At 42.5% G+C, this 11755-nt stretch overlaps 1 protein-coding gene across 1 annotated transcript in view; it reads left to right on the top strand.

Annotated features, from left to right (window-relative positions):
- Nucleotides 1–683: 683 nt before the first annotated feature.
- The window catches only part of lig3 (ligase III, DNA, ATP-dependent), a 28911-nt gene continuing 17839 nt past the window's right edge, over nt 684–11755 (top strand). Inside the window, exons 1-8 of the mRNA XM_047378934.1 lie at nt 684–837; nt 1569–2146; nt 2558–2686; nt 5650–5865; nt 5955–6106; nt 7764–7930; nt 10539–10616; nt 10711–10879. Of these exons, the coding sequence (XP_047234890.1) occupies nt 1597–2146; nt 2558–2686; nt 5650–5865; nt 5955–6106; nt 7764–7930; nt 10539–10616; nt 10711–10879 (1461 nt within the window). The 5' untranslated portion in view covers nt 684–837; nt 1569–1596. The remainder of the gene's footprint in view (nt 838–1568; nt 2147–2557; nt 2687–5649; nt 5866–5954; nt 6107–7763; nt 7931–10538; nt 10617–10710; nt 10880–11755) is intronic.

The following is an 11755-nucleotide window of genomic DNA, read 5'->3' as shown; positions in this document are numbered from 1 at the left end:
AGAATAATAAGAAACTGCGTAAACTTTAGACAGCAAGCCGATAAATATATTTTTTGACTGGTTTCCAGGCCACTGGGTTCAGAGTGACTCTGGGCAGTCAGTAGGTCATAACACTGAAGTTACCTTTCAAACAAACACTGGTGCAGCGAGTCTGGTGTATAAACCTACGTCACTTCCTGCACTTTCTTCTCCTCAAAACAATTGCTTGTTGCAGTCTTAAATAGTTTTTTTTTTTTAGCAGCAAGACTGTGGAAACAGCGCTGGTTCCCGCCCTTTTTGATGTTGCTGTTAAGGTGCAGAGGTGCAAGTCGATGACGTAACCCCTACTGTCCCAATTCTCCAGTTTTGCAGCTTGTAACCTGCGCACTTCAACCCCTACATGCACTTGTACAAAGTAAACACTTCATAGAGGGGCGTAGGGTGTAGTGTGGGAATTGGGACAGGGCCCTGCAGTGCGGCTTGTAGCTTTTAGCCGCTTAGTTGTGTTGCGTCAAGTTGATCAACGTTACACAGTCGCTAACCAGAAGCCGGAAGTTTGTCTCTTTAAAATAAAGCTACTGGCAAACGTCTGCTTTGAGTCTCATTATCTGTGCGGTTTCTCAGTTGTATAATCATAAGGGAAAACCTATACGTACGCAATACATGCTTTCAACGCATTTAAACATATTAATTTGAGAAAAAAACAACTTTATTTTGTAAATGTAACCCGGAAGGACCCGCAATTATATACCGCATGTACATTTTTGCCTGACACGGGGGAGTTAGCTGTTTGCTAAAAAAACAATGAAGAGGTAGCAGTTTCAGCTAATTTATCTCCTTTTACATGACTTCTTCACGGTACAGTAGAAACATTTAATTGTAAACATCGGCTAAATGCTAGATATCTTTCCACACTTCCGTGTGTTTATTTCGTCACCTTTGCTGTAATAAATACAGGAAGTGTTTAGCTAATGCTAACATTCTGTTGTCTTTGTTGCATTCAGTTTACGTGTTCAAGTTTTCTTTTAGAGAACAAAAGACGGTGATGACGACAGTTATTACGTTTCTATGTTTATATATGTTTAACATTCAAGTAATAGTAATACATGTTATTTTAATATCAGCACGGTTGTCATTTTGTGCAATTTAATAGGTGAAATATTAAGATTCCTGTTAAAACAGTGAAAGATTATTGTATGGTTGGTACATTTTAATCTGTGACCAGACTACCTTTAGTTTTAATCATCTAGCCATTTGGTTTGCTGGCACCACCATGCATGACAGTTCGTATAGTGGTCTTAGTTTTGCAATCCTCACCATGACTCCTCCAAACACAGTTCTTGTCATTGTGGTCAAATGACTCAATCTTTTTTCTCCTCTGACTATAAAGCTAGTTGGCCCCCTCCCAGTCCATGTTGATGTTAATCTTTCTGTTGTGTTTCTTCTAGCAGCTTTCAGTTTATAATAGGCGCTCAGATTCATTTTGAATTACAAACAGAGCAAACTGTGTCAGTAAAATTTTGTTCATTTCTCTTATTCTTATTAAAATGAATCTCCTCTCTAACCATTATTTATCTATCCTGTTTTAGGCTCTAACTTCCCCAAAGTCACAACTACATGCAGAGACATCTTATTTTGTTGGTTCATAGGACTGTGTGTGTGGGCCGACAACCTTTTGGTACATTAGTCAAATATCAGCAGCCCTCAAAATTTAGAAGAGTATTCCTTATTTTTTCTTGCCCTGATCAGCTACCCTCACCTGTTTACATAAAACCCTCAGGGAAAATCTGTCATTTCACCTCAGCCTCCAGTGCACACAACTTTCTCCAAAGAAACACTCCCTGGGTTTTCTTTTGGCAGTGCTTTTCTGAGCATCAAGATATGTCAGAACAAAGGTTCCTGGTGGAATACGCCAAACGTGGCACCGCAGGGTGCAAGAAATGCAAGGACAAAATTCAGAAGGGCATCGTGCGCATAGGGAAAGTCGTGCCAAACCCTTTTAGTGAGTCTGCTGGGGAAATGAAGGAATGGTATCATGTGAAGTGCATATTTGAGAAGCTGGAGAGGGCGAGAGCCACAACAAAGAAGATTGAGGACCTGACGGAACTGGAGGGATGGGAGGAACTGCAGGATGAGGACAAAGACGTCATTAATAAACACATTTCAGGTACAGTGGAGAGGCTCTCCTTGCTCAATCTAAGTTTAAACTGCAGCTATTTTACTGGGTTTTTATTATTTCAATGAGAATCTTTAAATGTCGTAAATGCTTCTAGTTCAAGAGGTGGTCATCTTACCTGGTAAATCCACAGGTTTATCGATACATACCAGCATCACCTGTACTTGGTATGAAGATTTACCTCTGAAAGGATCTCTTTACACACAACCTGTTTTTAGAAACAACATAAAATGTGTTTCATAATATCTATAACGTTGAGGATGAGAAGGTGAAATGAATGAGCAATAAAACATTGATAAATGTCATCATCTGGTTCATTTAGAAGTCATTCTTTCATATTCCAAACTCAATGCTTACAATCTGCTATTTGCCTTCATTGATGTCAAACCTCTTGTCTTGTAGACCTGATGGCAAAAGTCAATGCAAGTCCAAAAAAGAAGGTCCAGGCCAAGTTGAACACGTCTGGTCACCTTATGGCTCCTCCTGCTGACCCCTCTGCCAATGCTCCAAGGAAGTTTTCTGGCTTCACTGGTAAAATACGTTTGCACTAGATTGGTACAAAGGGTAGTCGTTCAGTACTGCTGTTACCTGAAACCATTGATGGTGGTCATCCAGAGGCCAGGCAAGCTATATTCCTTTGATGATTCATTTTAGAAGTTTGACTTAATATAAATAAAAAGGATCCAAGCACATTTTCTTTGTACTTTCCAATCAGCGTGGAATTGACTGTACACGAGGGAATACCAGACTCCTCCCTTGACTCGGCCACATTTAAATATCCAGATATATGTGAATTTATTCTGTGCGTGTGATGTGTATGTGCGTTTTACGTCTACTGCCAACACAGAGGGACTTGGGCTCGCTAGAATGCTTTGAAGCTGTAGTTTTACCAGCAAATAACAGGAAGTCAAGTAGCTACGTTTACATGGATATAGGTCATTGGAAAAACAGCCGATTGGACTAAAGATTTGAATATTCTGATCGTATTCGACAGGATCGGAATGAAATAATCCGATTGAGAGGGGTGGTTTATGCCAATTGACAATCCGAAAGACATGCATGTAAATGCTTGACAGGATCAAGTTATTCTGAATGAGGCAAGCTGACCTGAGTACGCACGTGTGCCCTACCTCAACGTGACGTATTTCCGCCTTCAGTGGCCAGTCGCTCTGACTAGATGTTAACAGAATATTTTATTCCGATTACTTATGTCCATATAAACGGTACAATCCGAATACATTTTAATCCAATAGTGAAATGATGTGCTTGCAAACGTAGCTAGTAGTAATGCTTTGAAGACAGGATCATGTCTTCATGTCACACCCCTGCATGTGCGACTGTGCATTAATCTAGACGACCTTTCCAAAATGGTGGTTGGGTGCGTTTGGAGATCACATATGGTTTATTCATCGATTGAACAAAATAACTTCCTGTTAACATACAAAACAAATGCTCCTGTTACTGTGCTGTTACAGCAGTGTGTGTGCGGTCGATGCTTCAGTCGCATTAGGAAAAGTGCCTCTCGCAGAAATTTGTTCTTTTGCCTGTTAGGCTATATTAGATAGGGATTTTAAAAACTGGGCTTTTGTAAAGATATTCTATCCAAAACAGCCAGGGATGTTTCTTGGCTCAGGGTTGACTGGAACATACCGAATTTATCTGCCACCTGAAATTCACTTGTTGCTATTGGAACCCCAGCGTGGTCAGCAGCTGTATGGATACGGGCAGCTCACATTGTGTCGCTCTGAGATAGGCTACAGCCCTAAATACAGTTCCAACTAGACTGCCTTTGAAAACCTTAAGTGTACAACTAGTCAGTTGTAATGATAATGAAGCCACTGTTTAAAAGCTGCTCTACTTTGCACATGCTTTAATATCCACTTATGTAACTGCATAGACATGGATATATGTATTTATCATGTGTCTCTGGTGTGTGGAATTACCGTTTCCACTGCAGCGGTAATGCGGACGCTGCACCAGTACGTTGTGGTGAAGAGAGAGCTGAGCCGGAGGGGTAAGAACGTGGAACCGATTGGTCTACGTTACTTACCCTCGCCAGCGCTCATGAACTTTGGATCATGACCTGAAAAACTTGTAGTAGAGCCACTGCTCCTCCACATCGAAAGGAGTCGGCTGAGGTGGCCTGGGCATCTGTTTTGAATGCCCCCTGGACGCCATCCTCGGGAGATGTTCCCTTCACATCCCACCTTGATGAGATCCAGGGGACGGCCCAGGACACGCTGGCGGGACAGTGTCTCCCGGCGGGCCTAGGAACGCCTTGGGCTGCCCCTGGAGGAGCTAGAGGACTTGTCTGGGGATAGGGTCACAACCTTGCTCCGGATAAGATGAAGACAACGAGTACGAGTACATTTCATTAGTTTCAAAGGCTTCTTTTTGAAAAACACACTTTATGGACGTTTATGGAAGCTGTTTATATTTCTTGTATGAATGTTTTTTTTTCTGTTCTGACCGATGGCAACCAATTCTTGCTTTACCAGTCTGTAGAGGTTGTTGCAGTTTTTTTCTGTCCTTTCACTGTTTGAGGACTAACAATGTGGCACAAAAGGTAATATGATCTGGGTAGTTTAGGGCCATGGACCCAAGTGTTCAATGTTTTGATATCTGAGCTACTTGGTTATCATTTTGACTATGTTACATGTTGCTCCATAGTACTGGAAAAAGGATTGTTCATCAACAAGTTCCCTGTGATGTTTTGATCCAATTCCTTCTCCATGATGGTGTTTGTTGGTAGAACTGTGACTGAGCCCACTCCCTTGAAGAAGAGAAAACCCCAAACATAGCACTCACCTTTTTCCTCCACAAAATGTTTTTTCCAAATGACCCAAACCGTTTGAAGGGAGAAAAGTTATGCCATTCCTAAGCAAGCTCTGCACTGGTGGCATTCTGATCCCTTGGTTAAACCCTCTTTAGGAGACAGTTTCTGAGCTTTTTTCAGCTCCCTGAAGCTGTCTCCTAGATGTTATTGATGATTTGATAAGTGTTGGATTTGTATGCGCTCTTCCTGGCACTACTTTACTGACGACGACCGCACGCTTTGTTGGAGGTAACCATAGTTGACTAAAGAAGGATTTTAAGCCAGTCATTGTGTTCTTCTAATTCTTAACCAGCTGCCCTGTCCTCAGTAAAACGTCCTTCTTAGCCGACCATAAGATCATTGAAATTATGCCACTAGGAGGTGAATTTTATGGCAACAGTAAAGCTGTGTAAAGTTTTTGTGGATCAGTCTGATAAGTCTGCTTCTATGCAAATTACCACCATTAAAAACAGAAGCAGGAGTTGGTAAGAAACCCATGATTTCTCTCAGTCTCAAATCTTTGGCCGCAACTTTAGTGTTTGGTGTAGGGTAGTGATAAAAGCACACTTAGTTTAACTGGAGGAAAAATGTATAAAGTTTTCAGAATCTGCTGCAAATTTGTCTGAAAGATAAGAGTGGAAATGAGTTTTTACCGCCCTGCTTCCCTCTGTCTTGTCAGCTGCGAAGGCCGGCAGCTCCAGCAGCCCTGGACCATCACTTTCCCCAGCCAAAGCCAGCGGAGGCAGCCCCTTGTCCGCTCAGCTTTGTGACCCTCAGCACAAGGACTGCCTCCTCAGGGAGTTTCGCAAGCTCTGTGCAATGGTGGCTGAGAACAACAGCTACAACACCAAGACACAGATTATAGAGAAGTTCCTGAAGAAGGGCACAGGAGGAGGTGTCATTTTCTTGTTGTTCTTTGTTTATATTGTGACATCTCATCCTGTTCTTGGTTTTTCTGACTTATTCTCTTCCATCCTACCTCAGATAAGTTCCATGGAGATCTTTACCTGACGGTAAAACTGCTCCTGCCAGGAGTGGTTAAAAGTGTTTACAACCTGAATGATAAGCAGATAGTAAAACTGTTCAGCCGCACCTTCAGATCCAACCACGAAGATATGGTGCGGGATCTGGAGAAGGTCTGTTGTCCACCAGCTCTCATAGATACAGGGTTTGGACAATGAAACTGAAACACCTGGTTTTAGACCACAATAATTTATTAGTATGGTGTAGGGCCTCCTTTTGCGGCCAATACAGCGTCAATTCGTCTTGGGAATGACATATACAAGTCCTGCACAGTGGTCAGAGGGATTTTAAGCCATTCTTCATGCAGGATAGTGGTCAGGTCACTACGTGATACAGGTGGAGGAAAACGTTTCCTGATTTGCTCCTCCAAAACACCCCAAAGTGGCTCAATAATATTTAGATCTGGTGACTGTGCAGGCCATGGGAGATGTTCAACTTCACTTTCATGTTCATCAAACCAATCTTTCACCAGTCTTGCTGTGTGTATTGGTGCATTGTCATCCTGATACACGGCACCGCCTTCAGGATACAATGTTTGAACCATTGGATGCACATGGTCCTCTAGAATGGTTCGGTAGTCCTTGGCAGTGGCCCATCTAGCACAAGTATTGGGCCAAGGGAATGCCATGATATGGCAGCCCAAACCATCACTGATCCACCCCCATGCTTCACTCTGGGCATGCAACAGTCTGGGTGGTACGCTTCTTTGGGGCTTCTCCACACCGTAACTCTCCCGGATGTGGGGAAAACAGTAAAGGTGGACTCATCAGAGAACAATACATGTTTCATATTGTCCACAGCCCAAGATTTGCGCTCCTTGCACCATTGAAACCAACGTTTGGCATTGGCATGAGTGACCAAAGGTTTGGCTATAGCAGCCCAGCCGTGTATATTGACCCTGTGGAGCTCCAGACGGACAGTTCTGGTGGAAACAGGAGAGTTGAGGTGCACATTTAATTCTGCCGTGATTTGAGCAGCCGTGGTTTTATGTTTTTTGGATACAATACGGGTTAGCACCCGAACATCCCTTTCAGACAGCTTCCTCTTGCGTCCACAGTTAATCCTGTTGGATGTGGTTCGTCCTTCTTGGTGGTATGCTGACATTACCATGGATACCGTGGCTCTTGATACATCACAAAGACTTGCTGTCTTGGTCACAGATGTGCCAGCAAGACGTGCACCAACAATTTGTCCTCTTTTGAACTCTGGTATGTCACCCATAATGTTGTGTGCATTTCAATATTTTGAGCAAAACTGTGCTCTTACCCTGCTAATTGAACCTTCACACTCTGCTCTTACTGGTGCAATGTGCAATCAATGAAGACTGGCTACCAGACTGGTCCAATTTAGCCATGAAACCTCCCACACTAAAATGACAGGTGTTTCAGTTTCATTGTCCAACCCCTGTACATCAGAACATAATATTAGGCTTTTAGCCAACTTTTGTGATTGTGATGCCTTTATAAAACCTTTAGAGGTGTCCTCAGTGTTTTAGGGCAAGTTGCCGTCACCTGAGACCGTCACTAATAATGATGGATGTTCATGCCTGTAAAAGCAGCTTTTGAACTAGTGATGCATGATGTATCTGCACTAACATTGGTGTTGGCTGATATTAGTCATTTTTAATCATATCTGTATCGACCCTATAGGTAAAACTGGGCTAATATTAACAACCGGTGTTTGCTTCTATCTTGTTGCCTTTTTATGTTTCTGGAGGCGGTTGGCCATCCCTATTTGAACAACTAATTCTTGGTTTTTTTTTCCTCGAAGGGCGACGTGTCCGAGACCGTGAGGATCTTCTTCGAGGACAGTAAATCTTTTCCTCCTGCTGCCAAGAGCCTCCTTACAATCCAAGAAGTAGATGCGTCCTTGACCCGCCTTGCTCAGCTAACAAAGGAGGACGAGCAGCAGAGCGAGCTGGAGAGCATCGCCAAAAAGTAACGCACTCCACACTCAGTTTTCCATCGGTCAGACCAGATCACCCGGTAAAAGAACGGTTTTCTGCTGTGCTCGGGATGGACACAATGTTTTCTTTCTGCTCGTTGTTGTTGTTGGCATCCGTACAGCTTTTTTCCTGCTTTCGTTGTATGCCAAAGGCATGTCAGACACTCACTTATACATTTATTATAACGACAGTTATTTGACTTTTAGCCCACACGACAGAAAACATGCAGACTAGGTTTATCCATCATTAATATAGTTTTGAAAGATGTAAACTCAAAGTAATTGCAGTGAAGTTAAAGATGTACAGAATGTATGGGCATGTTAATACTTTCCAAAAACCTGCCCTGCCTTTATCAATAGGACAGCCTTTAGGTTTGTCCTTCAACATCCAGAGGTCCTGGGTCCTCTCTGATGTTCTCTTCTCTTCAGCTCATCCTGCAGGTTTTCTATAGTGTTTAGGTCTGGGGTACTGACACAGCTTTGGAAGAAGGTTGATTTTTGTCTCTGCCGAACCATTTCTGGGATTATTATCCTGTCAAAAGGCCCGATAACAGCCCACTTTCAGGTTTCGGCCAGAGAACACCAGATTTGTATTTAAACTGTCCTAGTAGTTCAAAGAGTTAATTATGACATCCACTCATTTCCAGATCCTTTTAAAGAGAAACAGGCCCACAGCATCACAGGTCCTTCTACGTACTTGACAGTGGGCATTTCATGTGTTCATCCTTTGTTTCACACCACACCCCACCCAGAGTGTTTGTTGCTGAAAAGCTCAACTTCTTTTATCGGACCAAAGCTCACAGTTCATTAAAGCCCTGTATAAAATCATGTATAAGAAGAAACAGAAAACTGAAAGGAAATGATTAATGAAATTGCCTGCACAAGATTCACTAGTGCCCCTTTTCCACTGGCTCGTTTTAGCCGGTGCGGCTCTGCACCACTCGGTTTCGCTCTACTCGGTGCGGTACCATTTGTGTTTCCACTGACCCGCCAACGGCTGAAGCTATGGCGACTGAAGCCCCGCCTCCAGCCATGAGTGTAGGGCGCTGTGCTGCTATTAACGTTACCGTGTTACATTGTCACATTAATCTGCGTGAAATGATTAAAAATAAATAGAAAATAGAAAGATAAATAAATGAAATACTAATAACGTTTGTACTGATGTATATGCAAGAATGTGTTATTTATTTTTTTTTTCATGTATAAAGTAATCCACTAGGATAATCATCTGGACCACAGCCCAGCCAGAACTTATAAAATAAGGCTCAGGAGTTCTGATGTGAGGGGCTGCGGCAGGAGCCATGGCAATAACGAAGACAAGGACTTAAAAGCGCAAAACCGCTGACTTGTGATCTTTGAAGTTAGTTTTAGGTTGGCGATTGCATATTCGTGCTCTGCAGATTCAGCGGGCTCGTCCTCCTGTTTGGTCCGATTAAGGCAGTCTGATTATGGGCAGCTGCTCTCTGCCCGCTCCCCCCTCCTGCAGACGCTGGTTCACCTAAGGACCGTCAATGAATGTCCGAACCAAACTTGTTTCATGGTGGTATTGTTTTGTGTGTTTTGGGGGGAATGTTTGTGGAAACGCTCTCATAGCGAACCGACTGGAGTCGAGTAGGGCCAAATCGAGCCAGTGGAAAAGGGGCATAGGTTTCTTTGCTCTTTAACAAGTATTTACCTGCAGTTTAAGGCCTGTGGTGTTGGATTTCCTACCCAGTCTGTTTACTCTAAATGTAACCTGTTCCCATGGCTGTTGGGCCAACATATCTTTGTTTTTTTTTGCAGATTTTATTTTGTAGAACATTTGGCTGTAGTTGCACTGGTTGATTTAAACAAAAGTTTAATTAGCATTACATGTAAAGACCTTGTTGGCACAGTCTAACAACCACAAACTCAAACCACTTTTTTTTTCCTCAGACAAACCTTTTATTCCACCTCAGAGACTTCTGTTCTGCTTGGAGCGACTGCCCCTAATCTCGCTCGTAATCTGCTGCAATGCTAGCAAAATTAAATTATAAACCCAAGTGGCTGCTTTTGGTTTTGGCGCCTCTCTCCAGCTAGCAGTCCTCCATGGCGAGCACAGAGCAGATCTGTGACCGCGGTGTTCAGATCAACGATGCCACCGTGCATGTTGGCAAAATAAACGTTTGTCCCCATCAAGTCTCGTTTAATCGTTGCTATGACACACCCAACTTACTTAATGTTCTCCTGTCTTTCTGATTGTGAAAAGAAACGACTCCTCTTTCACATTTTTATAACAGAGAACCCAAAGTCTTGAATTATTAATTTAAAGTTTCTAGATCCTTTTTTACTTTTTAAAAGTATAGTTTATATTTATAAAATGTGTTGGAGATCTGTTTTATGAATTGTTGTTGGTGGTAAAAATTGTGGCACCAGTTATTTAGTAAAAAGAAAACGAAAAGCTTCTGCAGTTGAAGATATATTTATTTTATGTCTTTACCAGGGTAGCCAATGAGTGCACAGGGTGCTGTATTTATTTTAAAACCTTATGCACATAAACTTTGATCTGCTTTCTAAAAGGCTTAGCTTGTTTATTGGCCTCACAGCTACCTTCTGTTATAATCTGCTGTTTCTTATTCTCAGATGCACCAGCAATGACCTGAAATGCACCATCAGACTAATTAAGCACGACCTGAAGATGAACGCTGGCGCCAAACATGTGTACGTGTTTGCCTCTGTGCGCCTCTGTGTTGTGTCAACACTTGCAGATTCTGTTCATAAATGGTTCATTCTGTGTCACTGCTTCTTCATTCAGCTTGGATGCTGTCGATCCAAATGCGTACGAGGCCTTCAAGGCCTCCCGTAATCTGGGCGATGTGATTGAGAGAGTCCTGAGAAACCAGCAGGAGGCCTCCAACGGGTCTGGACCCAGGAAGCTCCTCACCGTGGAGGCTTTACTCATGACCCCCGTCCAGCCGATGTTGGTGAGTCCTGCCACTAGACCATCCTGCTTAGTGAATATTTCTGCTTCATTCTTTCTCACGTCTGACATTTTTGACCTCTTACACAAGATGCACACAGTTTCATTGAGAATTATAATTCCATCAGCTATTAATTTTATTTTCTCAATTTGTTGTACATTTGGTAGCCACGTGAAAGCCGGGCCCTTCACTCCAAAGAGTGTTTCGTGGGTCGTCTGTGGAAATGGACTAAGACTCTTCACACGGAGACGAAAACGATATCGTGCCTAAAACGGTTTGGAAAAAAACACTGTAGTGTGTAAGCCGGGCCCATTGGTGGCGCTATGACCATGCCACAGAAAAACACCAAAAACAGCTAATCATTGTGTCAACGCAACACCTAAACAACAAAATACCGTTGCAGACACACCTACGCTCGTTTTTGTGTGAATAAGGGTCTAAAAAATTAGAAACTGACTTTCACCGATGAGCACTAAATGTTGCCTTATTGTGGTGTCTTTTCAAAAATAAGGACATAAAGATGATGAAATGTGACGATCTGACTTGCAGAGGAAATGAAATGCTCTTGTTCAAATGGTGCTGATAGCTCCCCTTTGTTATAGCTTGAGTCTAACTCGGAAATCAAGATTAGGATCAAGTCAGTTTCATTTATTACTGCAATACATGTTGATTTATTAGTTCAGAACCATGCATTCAGGCTCTGTAATGATGGGGGCACTTAAATGCAGCATAGAGAGATGGTAAGGTGGTCAATTCATTAAGAAACTACAGCTCAGTTGTTTCATTGCAGAAACGTCAGACATCTTTTTCAATAAAAACTGTTTGCTGAGATGGATTTAATGATTTTTTTTTTTTTTTACAGTAGCTGGATAGATGACT

This window comes from Girardinichthys multiradiatus, chromosome 11, assembly GCF_021462225.1.
Source record: "Girardinichthys multiradiatus isolate DD_20200921_A chromosome 11, DD_fGirMul_XY1, whole genome shotgun sequence".
Taxonomy (NCBI): Eukaryota; Metazoa; Chordata; class Actinopteri; order Cyprinodontiformes; family Goodeidae; genus Girardinichthys; species Girardinichthys multiradiatus.
Note: the sequence above shows the minus strand (reverse complement) of the source record. Positions and strands in the feature narration are given on the sequence as shown.